This window comes from Protopterus annectens, chromosome 7.part0, assembly GCF_019279795.1.
Source record: "Protopterus annectens isolate FY-2018-M chromosome 7.part0, PAN1.0, whole genome shotgun sequence".
Taxonomy (NCBI): domain Eukaryota; kingdom Metazoa; phylum Chordata; order Ceratodontiformes; family Protopteridae; genus Protopterus; species Protopterus annectens.
This window is the reverse complement of record NC_056739.1, coordinates 1,852,188,809-1,852,204,657: the sequence shown is the minus strand read 5'-3', so window position 1 is coordinate 1,852,204,657 and position 15,849 is coordinate 1,852,188,809. Positions and strand designations below refer to the sequence as shown.

The 15,849-nt window shown below is 39.4% G+C and overlaps 1 protein-coding gene across 4 annotated transcripts in view; it reads right to left on the bottom strand.

Moving 5' to 3' along the window:
- The window catches only part of DET1 (DET1 partner of COP1 E3 ubiquitin ligase), a 683,602-nt gene that overhangs the window by 514,339 nt on the left and 153,414 nt on the right, over positions 1-15,849 (bottom strand). For 2 of the 4 annotated variants that reach the window (XM_044078341.1, XM_044078339.1), the window contains one exon: positions 5,407-6,508. In XM_044078341.1, coding sequence (XP_043934276.1) covers positions 5,407-6,489 — 1,083 coding nt within the window. In that variant the 5' untranslated portion in view covers positions 6,490-6,508. Of the gene's footprint in view, positions 1-5,406; positions 6,513-15,849 lie in introns of all 4 variants that reach the window. The other 2 variants (XM_044078340.1, XM_044078342.1) reach the window with 1 other exon arrangement.

Genomic DNA, 15,849 nt, shown 5'->3' with positions numbered 1-15,849 from the left:
ATGAAAAAATAAATTACTTGCCAGTCAAAATCAAGTATAAGAAAAACAAGCAGCACTCAACTCATACCACTTCTCCTTGCACTGCAGTTCTAATTATAACTTATATTCAAGCTTTATTAAAGTACCAAGTAACATGCTGAAAGTAGCAATCTCTGTGATACCCCCACTTGTAAAAATGTTTACCTGCTGCCTGACAACTATCTACTTGTTTCATGGGGAAAACATGATCAAAGTAAAAAAATGAAAAGCAAACAAGAAACAAGCTCAAGATACAATGCTTAAAGAATTACTGTACAGGTAATGGACCACACATGATAGATTGGCATTCTGTTTGGTTTACAGGTAAAGCCTGCAAAGATGACTGCAAGTCTCCAACAAATGTAATGAGCTTCTTGAAATAATGTAATCCTGTCCTTTATTACAAATACTGTCATACGCATTTCAATACCCAAGGTTTATACATTATCTGGTTATGTAAGTATTCTTTGCATGGCAACAACAGAAAGGCTTTCAATGTTGGAAATTCTTTAACAGTATGCTTATTAAAGCTTACTTGCATCTTACAATCACAGACAAGCTTACCTGATGGTCATTAAAGCACTGCTAGTTAAACACACAGCAACAGGCACTTTCTGAGTAATAATAAGCATAAATCAACAGTATAAAAATATGACAGAAACCAGAACATTCTGCAAAATCAAGGACAGAATAAAAGTAGCACATGGACAGAGCCATACATAGAAGTGGCACAAAGGCCCAAAAATAAGGACAATTTTTAAATATTGCTCTTATAAACTTAGAAAGATAATAGACTAGTAGGTCTTGTATTTGTATGAATTTTCTGAAATGTACGAAATCTGAAACTCAAATGTCTGTCATTATTTTCTAACTTCAGCCTTTAATGATTTGCCACTAATTTGCCAAAAAACACAATTTTATGAAAAATGGACCAAAAATGTGATGCAAAAATATAAAATAGCCACAGAATACAGCTGGTAACCTGTCAAAGGAGGAACACTTTTTTAATATTAGTACTGCTAACTTGAGCAGCTGGCAAAATAAAAATCTACATGCATTTCTGAAATAAAAGTAATCTATAACTCTGATTATTACAGTTACTTCTTAATTGTAAGCCCTCCACGTTTTCTTTCAAAATTGCCATTTTGCGGCATGATTATTAGGGGAAGAGCAACATTTTGAGCCACAATCGGGGACAGTTGAGAGGTTTGGATATGCCTAATTCTATAAAGCAATTTATTTGCACATACCTCTCAACCTGTTAATGCAGGAAATCTGGACAAGGCCAAATATACTGGGGGAACATATGAACAGTACTATAAAATGTTGTATAAACTGAGACAATTGATAGAACAGGTCTTGCTTTAGCATGCATTTTTCTGAAGGTTATGAAGTCTGAAACTCAGTGTCTCATTATTTAGTGACTTAATTCCTAAATTATTTGCCAGAAAAAACACACATTTTATGAGGAACAAACCAAAAATAAGAAGCAAAAATCTATTAATTATGTGAAAATCTGGACAGTTGAGAGGTATAGTTCAGCCGGGACTGTCTTTGAGTTTGGCGCCCTTCCCCCTCACAAAATCATAGTCGAATGGAGCCTCCCCCCTGCAGCCATTCCAATGAACCATTACTTGGCTATTTCACCCCATTTACCATAAACACTAATGTGCATACTGCTTTACTTCTACGATGATTTGGACTTCATTTGAAAGTTTTATTTTGCATTTTACACAAACACTAAGACATCTGCTAAATAAAGCAATGCAATCTCACAATGAAAACAGACTTAGCATTAAAACTTCTCTGCCCTTGAAACTCACATTCATTGAAACCCACATTCAAAGAAAATAAATGTTGCCAGTGGCAGATAAAGATTAACTTTGGGCTGTTTTCAAATGATAGGCCCCTTGCACATGAAACATACACGTGGTCTTTGATACACCTTCCTGATTATATTAAATTATACTCCTTGTACAATATTACAGTTGTTAGAGGGCATTTTAAATTTGTTTTGAACATTTTTCCAGTAAACAATGAAACAAAATGCATGCACCAATAATGACAAAATTGCCCAATTCAGAACATGTTTCCAATAAACAATGAAACAAAATGCATGCACCAATAATGACAAAACTGCCCATTTCAGAACATTTCTATCATAAAAATCTACTCAAACTTCTACAGTCCACCAGTATCAGTAAATATGCACAATCTCTGAAGAAGAAAAAGTAATCTAAATAATTCCACATTAAAGAAATATGTAATTAATGAAGAGGTTGCTGCTAGCAAACAACTTTATATTTCATTGTTTCATCCACAAATAAAGTGCCTGTTGCCCTTGAGGAATAAATTGCCTAAGTTGCATTAAAAATACGGTAAGTTAGTAATATTGCAATAGAGAATGAATGGCAAACTGATAACAGGTTCACAGTTACTAGGTATCTTCACCAAAAAGGACTGCACCATCCACCCCCTTTACAATACAGTACAGTATCAGCAATGCATCTACCTAATGTGGGAGTAGAAGCCACAGCCTGCTGCATCAAAAGCAAGTACACTATCTATTGTGCTATTAACAACGCAAGCAGATTCGGCATAAGCAGCACTAAACTTTTGTTCCCCTGCAGCTCTCAGCTTCTTGTAAAATCTACTTGACACTCAGCTGCATCTCTGAACTTTGCAGCACAAGAAATCTGGAAAAATCCAAAATTTAGGCGGGGGGCAAAAGACCAAAAAATAGGACACATTTTAAACATTGCTTGTATAATTCTGGAAAGTTGTTAGAATAAAATGCTGTGTTACCACCATACATTTCACTGCCAAGTATTGAACCCAGGACCCTGTGCAAAACAGTCAGAGCAACATACCACTATGCCAAATCATCTGTTTTATGAAAAAAAAAGAAGACTGAAACTTAAATGGCTACCATTTAGTGAATTCAGTTCTCACCATAGCTAGCAACATCTTAGCACAAAACACCTGAACAAAGCCAATAATGGGGGAATGCAGCCCCCAAACATATTCAGTGAGTTAAGTTATCACCATAGCGCTCAACCATGGCACAAAAACCTGGACAAAAGCTAATAATGGGGGAATACAGTCCAAAAATAGGGGCAAATATCCTTTGAGGACACCAGAGCAAACCCACGGAGAACATGCAGACTCCACACAGAAGGCACCCCAGCCAAGAATCAATCAGGACAACCTGTAGCTGTCAGGCAACAATGCACTACTGGCTGTGTTAAGTAACAAAAATACAGAAACCACAGATTTTATGAGGAACAGAACAGAACAACTATGAGGCAAAAATTTGCAAATGTTTTACAAATGGAGGTGGATAGGGGATTCAGGCTCTTGCCAGTTGGGCCCAAGGTGCAGGACTCAAGCCTTATTCTCTACCCACCACCATGTAGCAACTGGGGCATTACACACAGACATATAAACATCCAACCATACACACACACACACACACACACACACAAACACACACACACACACACACACACAAAAAAACTTCCAATCCTCTGTAGTGGCCTAATTCTGTCCTCTGCACAAACACACACCCTACCTTCCGATCCTCTGTAGTGGCCTAATTCTGTCCTCTGCAAGCTAAGTGCTCTGTAGCAGCCTGATCACCTGTCTGTCCTCCATAACAGCCTGTTCTGGGTTTCCCTGTGAGATGCGAGTAGGCTGGAGCCTCCAGCCTGCGGGTGATGTAGTCTGGTGTTCTTCCGGTCATCACCGCACAGACTTCTGGGCTGGCAAGGCAAAGTTCCCTTCTTTCACTATCTGGAGTTCTGGAATTAAGCATGCATGTGTGGAGTTCTGGGACTCATGATTTTTTTTATTTTCTACAGTGGGGGGACGCAATTATTTTATTCTTTTTACAGGTGGAGGGGCTGCAGTCCTATAGCACGAGTTGCCCCTGCATGGTTTGCATAATATATTTATATCATAAAGATTCATGTGGGTAGTTCTGAACATTCTTTGCTCTCTGGATAACAAAATTTTCAAGAGATGCTCTTAAAAAATTTACTCATTTAGAGCACACCGAGTATGCTAGCTACATCCCTGTTGTGAAAAACAGATATGGTAGATTACCTCACACAGAGTTAAGCTCAGACATTTTTAGTGCCTTCAAGGATAGGTGCATTACATAAGCCGGAGAGGCAGACTCAGGATTGAATAAGATAACTTTTAATAGCACAAGTACAAATTCCATAACTTTGGGGGGGGTGGGTCATGCGCACTGGACTTTGTAAGCTCATCTTGCTGAACTAATGCAGCAAAGTGACCACATCATCCTTGCAGTGTGTGTGTTTCTTTTTCTAATGAAACTCTAGTAGCCTTGTATTTACTAGATAGTAAAGTTAAAAGATGTGAAACTGTGGCTTTCCCTCTTTTGTTAGAATCATTTTCTACAGAGCTCTGAGCTGTCAGAGAGCACAGTCAGCCTGCTTTAAAGACGAAGCCTCCTCCTCTTACATTACATATGATCTATGGTGGTGTTCCCATTCAGAGCAGTCTTACTACTTCCAAAGCCAAGGTTTCCCATTCACTATGGCTGAATGGCAGCTTTCAGTGTGTTCCACCCCACTTCTTCAGATTAGTCCAGTTTCAGCTACATCTTATCTGGCTGAAATAGGTACAGAACAATTCAACTAGCTCTGCTGTCTTCACACTGATGCCTCAATCTAAATGGACTTTGCAACCTGATTTTTGCTTTAGCACTTCTTAAAAGAAGCTCAATGAAAGAAGGAAACTGGAGGCACAGATGAATAGGAAAAACGTGATTTAGTGGGTGATGAGAAAGAGAAGGGAGAGTTTTGGCTTGAAATGTTAAGGATAACAAAGATTTAAAAGATTGCAGAGAGTATTAGAAACGAGGATGAGGTTGTGGTAGAATGTAGGGCAAAGGAGATCAAAGAACTTAAAGAGTTCTATCACAGATTGTGCAGAGTAAAGGAAGGTGGGAGTGACATAAAATAGTGGTGGGGGTGATATCTGTCCCAATGTTAACTGATGACCAAAGTGAAGAGTTTGGTAAACACACAGTAGATAAACACACAGTAGAAGGTGAGGTTGGGAACAAGATCAAACACACTAAGGGAATGGGCAAAGATGGATTCCTGCTGGACTTCTATGGGTTAACAGAGAAAAGTGCAGCAGGTGAGGCAGAAGACAATTTAATCAGGAAATAGTTAGAGCATTTGATCACAGCATCTGAAAAATGGATGAAAGGGAGACGAAACTGAATGTAAAATATGCCTACACAATGATGCACAGATACTACACACTGATAATGAAGAATCCAGTAAAACCACAGCAGGTTTTATCAATCTGCTAAATCCTGTCAGTTTTTATATCAGCAATCAGATAACTTACCTGTGAAGGGTCAGTGACTCTCAGAGTGACAACATCTTCACTAGTGTATTTGATGAAGAGATGGTCCTCATCCAGCAACTGCATTTTCCACATTCGAAGCTGTCGCAGCTGATCAAAATACTGGAAAAAGCGTCTCTTGGCTATAGCACTACCATCAAGCTCTGCCCTTCTCCAAAGATACACAAGCAACCTATGTTTTAATGAGTTTATGCTCATTTCCTTATATGAGCGAGTCATTCCTGCTTGCCCATCACCTTGTACCTCAGGGTAAACTGCAGAGAGGGTCAAAAGATCATCTTCCAAACAGAACCGGCCTATAGTCCGTACGTCGATGAATGTGCCTTCTGCAGTTACCTGGAAAACATGTATGGTCTGCTGCTGCACTGAAAGGACAGCAAGTATGTTCCGGTAGAGGTACAGGCCCTGATTGTGTGACAAGATGATTTTATCACACTTAAACGTTCTTGTGTCACACAGTTTACCAGTATGTAGGTCAATGATGTGCAAAGAATAGTCTTCTAATGGTGACCTTGGATTAGGTGTCACAGACTCATTGTTGCGGTACACTTCAAAGAAAAGGGGATGTGGGTCCTCTGGTAAGTAGGCAGCTGAACCCACAATAACATAGCGGCAGTCATCTGTGAACAGACTGCATTCACGATTCAAATGCTCACCATTGGATGCAACATTTGTTATGTGAAGTAGCACAAAGAAGCGTTCAAAAAGGTGCCCTCTAATGCTGACCGAACGCTGATCATTTCCATTGGCCAAGATCTCCCCATCATACCCCTGCAAAAGATCCTCTGCAGCCTGGCAACCCTGGTACTCATAGATTTCCAAAGATGTCTGATCAGAAGAGAATGCAATAAAGCAACGCCCATCAGGAGAAAACTTACGCAAAAAGCAAGGTGGTTTCTCTACATTGACCACTGTGAAGTTAGGGAACAAGTTTTGATGAAAGCAGCGGACTTGATACCAGCTGGCTCCTGGCTTTCCTGTGCTGATTCTTCGACGTTCAAGTCGATAAACTATATTCTGGTTCTGGATTCTTCTAGGTTTGATGGTTGGAGCTTCATCATCCATGTTAATGCATTGTGTCAACCTAGCTAAAAAATATTTATATATCAGTAATAAGATTTGAAATAAAAAACACTTAGTGATCACAAATATACAGATGTTATAAAAAAAAAACATGAAAACCACACACACAGAATTGCTATAAAACTAGTTACAAAAATATGAAAAGTAATGTAGAAAATATTTCACAGAAACGTTATACATTTATGCATCTCACACAAGATGCATCCGTAGAAAATAATTAATTGTAAAATATGTCTGTGACGGTCACGTCACCAGCAATAAAAATGGGAACAAAGATTTTATTAGCAGATAATGACTACAAGGCCCACATGGTCAGTAGTTCCCTATGTTCTGGACAAACTGCAGTCTCATCTTAATCTGAAATTTTCTAACACCCAGCATAATGCTTCCCCACTCCTTGAATTCTCATATGCTTTATAATGCTAAGATTTCTTCAGGAATGTTGTCCCAATAATTCAACATGTATTCTATGAAAAAAACACTTGCTCGTTTCTTTTTCAAGTCTTCTCCTTTGTATCTTCAAACATTATGCTCCCATAATTTAATTAAATTAAGGTTACAAAGCACAAGAGTTTGTATTAAATAAATCTTTTTAAATCTCAAATACTTTCTTATTTCAGTTAGCACAAGTACAAAATGTTCTGCTTTCATTGCATTAAACTTTCTTTTCACTTTCATTTACAGTTTAAAGTCAATAAAAAGCACCCAGGCTACACTGAACACCTGAGGGATACTGGTTCATAAGCGGGTACGAGTTACAATGAAGACCACCTGCACAACTTCTAGCACTTTAAGCAGCCTCAGCACACAGAAATGTGGTCATTTTTGCAGAAGACTGGTCAGCAACTTGATGGGGAGAAAAGTATAAAAATGCTTCTTGAAGAAGAAAATGTTCTAGGAGTATTTTAAGAGCAGTTTCATAATCCTAAAATGAAATTATCCCACTGGTCAATGCTCAGCTTGTTAGAGAAATATGTATTAATATATATGTTTAGTGCTTATTAGAAGCTAAAAGAGTTAACACATTTCATTCTATTTTATGTACAGCTTAATTCTGTATGAAATTATAAGATGATTTTTCAAACCACAGTATGCTTTCTGAAACTGCAAGATGCACCCTGACCTAGTATTTGTTAGAACAGCAAAATTCATGTTTATGCGCCTTTTGGAAATGTACTGAGAAGCAGGTGATTATCTGCTAGGTCAGGGAAATGAATAAATAGTGTATGAATAGAACAATACTGTTTTCTATAATACGATTGAATATGAACAATCAGCTCTGTTCGTGTTATGAGAACATGCACAGCTGCGGAAAAGAAGAGATACATGAAACAAAAGACTGCTTGAAGAATCTGTACTTGCTTTGTGCTCAAATTAGCTATAGTACCTTGAATGGTAACATAACATAGTAGGAAGCTGTATCTAACCGGTGGTCACCAAGGCCACGCTGTTTTTCTTAGGAAGTTTTTTATAAAATTGATAGTGCAAGCAGAAAATCATGGACAAACAGCTGCTATGAAGTAATGATGTTAAAACTTGTGATCTGTTATGTCAGCTTGGTAGGCAATGTCTTGTTAGAAAATGTATAAAAATGACCTTACTTCCTGATTTTAGTTAGACAAACTCTGTATTAACATGTTTTTGTCTCCTTGCTGCAAGATTAAAGTGCCTTAACCTGAACCTTCCGTATATTGATCATTTTGAAGTTTATTTTTCCTTTGACAGATTGGTCCTTCGGGCCGGAAACTCTCGCTCTAGCTCAGGTCAGATGGGCCCGGTGGCATGAAACCGTACGGGGAAGAGGCCACATCGGTTCTTCTGCACTGAAAGACCTCCGACTGAATTGTCGTTCAAAAGAGGCCAGCCACTGTTTCTGATCTGCGATTGGAGGACGAGTCAACGGTTCCATCAGTGAGACGATCAATCACGGAGGCTCAGGTAAGGAGGAATTTACCTTTTCTCTGTTTCAGATCAGGGACTCGTTACAGTATTTGTTTTTGTCAGGGAGATTTTATATAAATCAGGGACAAAAAAGATTGCTGTCTTGTCATAGATCATGGAAACAGGATAGGTAGGCAGTTATTCTAGATAAACTGTGAAAAAAGAAAATTGTGGTACCACTTGATAAGAAGGGTTACGTAACAATTTTTAACTAAGTTAAGACAACATGGGAAATAAGTGCACAAAAAGATACAGAGATCCGCCATTAACCGAACACGCAAAATATATGCAATTACAAAGTGCCGATAACGTTAGGTGCTATACAAAATGGGTTAATAAATACAAATTTGATGGCAAATTAGACAAACCTTCACTTATCAAACTTGTCAAACAACTTAAAACAGACGCAAAAGGTCGGGTAAAAAAGCAACGCCAATTGGGAGTTCCTCAGGCACACAGGTGGCTTGAGGAAGCAAACTGCAGGGAACACAAGATTAAAAATTCAAAAGCAATGTTTTTAGACAAAGAAGACAATAACCTAGTAATGGCATCAGCCCCTCCGCCCCCTCCGCTTCCCTTACCAGAATATGAAGCGAGTGGACAAGCTGATCCACCTCCGCTATACCCAACTGTCCCTGTGAAATCAAAACCATTTGTCAGAGATCCTGTCGAGACTAGGTCTCGAACACGTAACTTAAGAGGGGATATTGAATTGTATGAAATAAATAAAAATTCACAAGCTATGAGTGAAGAAGAGATATGTCCACTCATAGAAGTACCAAATCCACAGGCAGGACAGGATCCAACTCTTCTAGTGTACAGACCGTGGACACCGGAAGACATCCGGAAAGCCACAGAGGGAATTCCCCATCCGAAAGTTAATTTTAGAAATTTGCTAGAAGACTTACAGGGCATGAGGTTAAGTTACCATTTAAATGGAGAAGAAGTAGAAAAAGAAGTCAGACAAATCGTAGGTCCAGATTGGCACATGATCAGTGGCAACTGGAATCCCCGTGACGCGGAACATAAGCCACTCCCACATAGCAACGCAGAGCTGGATAACAGAGAGAAAGGTCTGACAGACCGAATCTCTGAGAATTGGAAGCCTAGGGCTGACTGGACTTGCATTAATCAATGCATCCAACAGGAAGGTGAAACTGTTGATATATATTATGCTAGATTATTAGAGTGTTTTAATAACCATTGTGGAATGCAGGTACCTGAAGACCAAACACATGATTCCCCATATGAACAACAACTAAAGAATGCATTTTTGAAGGGTACTATTGCACCCATAAGTAGTTTCATTACAAAGCACATGGTAGATCATCGTACGAGTAGATTACAGTCATTACTTGAATATGCAAGACATGCCGAAAGGCATTTTAATAGCAAAAAGAAAAAGAAAACTCAAGTATTCGCAGTAGAAGACGGAGCAGAAGTCTTTGTAGTACAGTCCGGGAAGAAGGGCAAAAAAATGCCCAGGGAAACAAACAATCTGATAAGCGATCAGAGGAGTTTGAAGAGAGAAAGAAAAGGGGTGAATGTTTTAAATGCGGAAAAAAGGGACATTTGGCAAGGGATTGCAGGCAAAACAAAAAGGTAGCCACGGAAGATAAGGAGGGTGAGGACTGACTATATGATAGTCAAGAATCACTAGAAGGGAATAACCAAGAAAAGACAAATGCAAATGTGATAGACGGAGTAGAAAATGTGATAGAGGAAATAGAGGAAGTACAAGAAATCACCGATGGTGAAGAAAATGAAATATTGGACTTGGCATTATTGAGCTTAGAGATCTATTTAGCAGACACAAAACCGGAAGTTACACTTCTGGTAGAGGGGAAGGAAGTTAAATTTCTGTGTAACTCAGGGGCTTCACGGACCCTGATACATCCTTCCAAACTACCAGAAAATTCAGAATCACTTGATTATATATTAGTGAAAGCAGCCAATGGACAGCTGTATCGAGAGCCACTCTCCCATAGCATAGCAATAACTGACCCTGTTTCAGGGATGACCCAGAAGAATAAAATTGTTGTTTCTGCAAAATGCCCAGTAAATCTTTTGGGCAGAGACCTTATGCAGATATTTGGCATAGCAGTAGTTCCAACTATGCAGGGTATGGAAGCACAGCGACAAATGGATACTTTTGTGGTGCGACCGGAGGGTGAAACATTTTATTGGTACAGCCAGGACTTGGTTACGACTGGTCCAGGGGCAGTAACCGAAGAACTGATGAACGTAGCCATCAGTAAATCCCCCCTCCCTTGACACTGATAAACAGCATTTGTTGCATTGTACTCCATATTACTGTAGCATACCAGGACCTGATAAAGAATATGAGCAAGAACTGTTTAGAAACCATGCTAACAGATTGGTATTGTGTAATCTGTACTGGGACACAGAAGGAAACAGTGTAGTTAGCTGTTCATTGCCCCAAGAATTCCTAGCACTTTATAAATCTAATCGATTACCACATGTTAGTTTAACTAAAGACAAGAATGTGAAGTGGGCAGACCTAGGAGAAAAAGTCACAAGGTGGGAAAGACAGACAGAATTAGAACTGTCAGAACAGGGAGTACAAAAGAAGAAGTTGAATTGGATAACACAGACACACCCAGCTGTGCACTTGCAGGCAAGTGAGGACAGCTGAGTAGCACTCTTACTAGAGGAAGAAGAAAAAGCCTTATGAGGCATACCAGAGACTCTCTGGTCAACAGGGAAATCAGATGTAGGACTTATTCGTACAGCAGGACCAGTTACTATCATGCCAAAGTCAGCATTTAGACCTCAAAAGAGACAGTATCCCTTAAGAAAGGATGCAGAAGTAGGAATCAAACCTATAATAGCAGCCTTACTTAAGGAAGGAGTATTGATAGAATCTCCCGATTCGGCATGTAATACACCCTTATTTCCTGTTAGGAAAGCAAATGGAGAATGGCGTATGGTCCAAGATTTACAAGCTGTAAATGACGCAGTTATACCTAGAGCACCTACGGTGCCAGATCCACACACCTTATTAAATGATTTGAAACCTCAACAGAAGTATATTTCTGTGGTAGATATTAGCAATGCGTTTTTCTCAATACCGATACACCCTGACAGCCAACATTGGTTTGCATTTACATTTCAGGGGAAAAGGTATACATACACGTGACTACCACAGGGATATTGTGAGAGTCCAACAATATTCGCACAGGAAATGGCAAGTAACTTGGCAGGATTTATCCCACCGAATGGCAGCCAGATTTTACTTTATGTAGATGACATTCTGCTGGCAGCCCCCACCCAGCAAGAATGCAGAGAAGATACCATAGCATTATTACAATTTCTAGCCACTCAAGGACACAAAGTTAACAAAAACAAACTGCAGCTTTGGAAAAAACAGGTTAAATACCTGGGATATGTAATATCCAAAGAAGGCAGAATATTAGATGAAGACAGGAAAACAGCAATATTACAAGCACCCAAACAGACTACCAAGAAGGAAATTATGTCCTTCCTAGGTACGACTAATTTTTGTCGGAGTTGGATTCCAAACTATGCCTTGGAGTCTGCTCCACTGACCAACTTAATATACAAGAAGCCTATGGCAGCACAAGATTCATTACAATGGACACCAGAAGCAGAATCAGCTTTCTGCAAATTGAAACAACTGATAGCATCCTCATTAGTTTTAGGATTACTGAACTATCATAAACGATTTTTCCAAACTGTAGATTGTAAGCAGGGCTATATGACATCAGTGTTAACATAGCAACATGGGGACAAACAACGCCCCATAGCTTACTATTCATCACAGATAGATCCAGTGGCATGATCCTTGCCCCACTGTGTACAAGCAGTAGTCGCAGCTGCAATGGCAGTACAGGCTTCAGCCTCAGTAGTGTTATTCAACCCTCTCACATTGAGAGTACCTCATGCAGTCGCGATTATTTTACTGCAAGAAAAAGTGGCATATCTTTCTCCTGCTAGGCATCTTTCCTGTATGACTATACTGCTGAGGCAACCTCATATGACAATTGAACGATGCACAACTTTGAATCCGTCAGCCTTGCTCCCAACCCCTGCAGATGGCAAACCACACTGCTGCCTGCAGGAGATTGAGCAAAAGACACTGCCTAGAAAAGATCTCACGGATGTTCCCTTAGATGATGCCGAGGTGACATACTATATGGACGGCTCGTGCAAAAAGGGTCCTACAGGACATAATCTAGCAGGGTATGCAGTAGTTTCTGATACTGAAATTTTAGAAGCAAAGTCTTTACCACACAACTTATCTGCACAAGCAGCAGAATTGATTGCTTTAACAAGGGCATGCACCTTGGCAAAGGGTAAATGTGTGAACATTTTTACTGACAGCCAGTACGCTTTTTCTACTGTACATGTTTTTGCGCAACAGTGGAAAAATAGAGGAATGATAACATCTACTGGTAAACCGATTAATCATGCGCAATTTATTTTAGATTTGTTAGAATCTATTCAGTTACCTCAGAAAGTAGCTATTTGTAAATGCGTAGCTCATACCAAACAACAGGACATGATTTCAAAAGGTAATGCGAGAGCTGATACAGCTGCAAAGCAGGCAGCTTCAGCTTCAGAAGTATTTCTTTTGAGTGAGGAATTACAACCTTCTGAGATTTTAGATTTTGAAATGTTAAAAACAATGCAGATACTTACTACAAATGCAGAAAAACAAAAATGAATAAAACAAGGAGCAATTCTTGAGAAAGGGCTGTACATCTCCAAAGAAAGAAAACCAATTTTACCGTCTAACTTGTTTAGATATGCAGCTTTGTTGAGCCATGGGCAGTGCCATGTCTCAACAGGGGGGATGGTACAGTTAGTGAATAGAGTGTTTACAACGCATGGATTTACAAACTACACAAGATTTTTGTGCAGCATGCCATGTTTGCAACAGGCATCATGCATAGGGGGCACTGAAACCTAAGCAAGGGAGTTTCCCTACACCACCGTACCCGTTCCATACTATCTGTATGGATTTCATAGAACTAAACAAATGCGAAAATAAAAAGTACTGTCTTGTCATTATAGATATGTTTTCCAAATGGGTGGAAGCTTTTCCGCCCAAAGATGCAGATGCAGCTACTGTTGCAAAAGTCCTTGTTAAAGAAATTATTCCTAGGTTTGGCATACCGGAAAAAATCTATAGTGACAATGGCACACACTTTGTAAATCAAACCATACAACAATTGAGCCGTTATTTCGAGATTTCCTTGAAAACCATTGTGCATACCACCCCCAATCTGCAGGATTAGTAGAGAGGCATAATGGAGTTCTGCAAAATAAGCTTAGGAAATTGATTAATGAGACACAGAAGAACTGGGTGCATTGTCTGCCTCTGGCACTGTTGAGCATGAGAACTGTTCCAAATGCAAAGGGGTTAACTCCTTCTGAAACACTGTTTGGGAGGGCATATTATATACCTCAGTGGAAACCTCTCATGCCTGCAGACCAGGAGGCTGACAGTTCACTTGCAGAGTATATGAGGAGACTTCTAAATAACAAACAACTTCTGCAGTTAAATTCTGTTTCAGACAAAGAACAGACCAGACCATCGGAAGCAGTAGCACAACTGGGAACGTGGATCTGGGTGAAGGTCATGAAGAAAAGAAATTGAAGTTCTCCAAAGTGGGAGGGACCGTACCAAGTTTTGCTGGTAACACCCACTGTGGTCAAGATAGCTGAACGTGTGCCCTGGATCCATTTGACGCACTGCAAACTGGTCAAGAACTTTGAACTGGACAAAAACCTTGTTACTGTTATACAATGAGAACAAAATGACCAGGTATAGAGTAAACAGGTATGCAGAACAACCTCAGAAAAATTGCATGATCATCCTGTTAGCTGTACTGGTAACAATAATCTTTTTGCTGTGGCCTTTCCTTTTTTCAGCCACACGAGTTGAACTGAACAAACGTGATGAGTTACTCATAGACTGGCACCCAAACTTTAATACTTACCAAACAATTAAATATGTGTATGCTGAGACTTTTAATGTTTCGAACTGCTGGATTTGCACAGCTATACCAACAGCATATGGGGGATTATTGATGACTGCTGTCCCCCTAGGGGTCAATGAGACCTGAGAAAATTTGATTTTTGACACCACACCTGTAAAATCACAAGACAAAATAGCATTGTACCTACCTGTCACACAAAAAGGAATTGTATGTTTTTATAAAAATGACACTATTCAGGTGGGTTGGAGCAATTGCAATGTGACTGTTTCTTATAAATGTTATATTAAGGCTAATAAGGCAGAAACTATTTGTGATACAAACTATGACTCATATCTTGAGAAAATGCAAAAAACTGTTAGTGAAATACAGCATAATCCTGTTCTTTTGAAGCAACTTTCTATCATTGATAAGAAAATGTTTCATGCAGAGCAAGCATATATCAATACTAAAGTAGAGAATTGTTATTTTGTTTGTGGGGAAAAAGGCATACAAATGGCTACCTGAGAATTGGTCCGGCAGTTGTTTTTTGGGTTACCTGGTTCCGGCCATACGACACACTGCAGCTTTGCCTCGAGGGAAAATTCGAAATGTCAAAGTGGTCAGCAGTAAACCTGGAAATCCAATCGAGAGACCTGAGAATCCAGTGGGACGAATCGAAGCAGGATGGAGAAATCATAATTCCATGAAAAACAAAGATAAACTGACACAAATGGACTTGAGTGACACTATTATATCATGGGCAGGCATAGCCCCTGCATATGGTGCAGTGAAATCGATTTGGGAGCCGAGAAAACTGTCCAAACTTCTCGAAGTTATGAGCAATGCAACTTTTTCTGCTCTCGAATTAATGACTGATGGACTGAACGCTATGAGAACTGTGGTGCTTCAAAACCGCATGGCTCTCGACTTCACCCTAGCGGTGAGAGGTGGTACATATGCTTTAATCAAAGAAGAATGCTGTTTGTATATTCCTGACAACCAGCATGAGATAAACGACCATCTTGAGATGATCCAGCAAGTGTCAGCCATGACCAAACCAGGCCCAAACCCTCTGACAGACTTTTTCCAGAATTTGTTTGGGGGGGGGGGTTCCATCCTAATGAACATCCTGATTGCCATTTGTGTGGGATTACTCCTATTAGGAGCATGCATTTGTTGTGGTATTCCTGCATGAAAAAGTTAATCAAAGATTTTATAGACATATCAGTTTCTGAGACTTTGTATCAAAGTACTGAAATTGAAGAGTTGTTGAAAACTGAAATGCTTTCATAAGTCTAAACTAAATGACTCTCTTAACTGCAAATCCGAAATGGAAGAGGTTAGGAGAAGAAGCAAACTGTTTATGCTTTTGAAAATAGAATAAAAAGTATTAACAGGGGGGAAATGTTAGAGAAATATGTATTAATATATATGT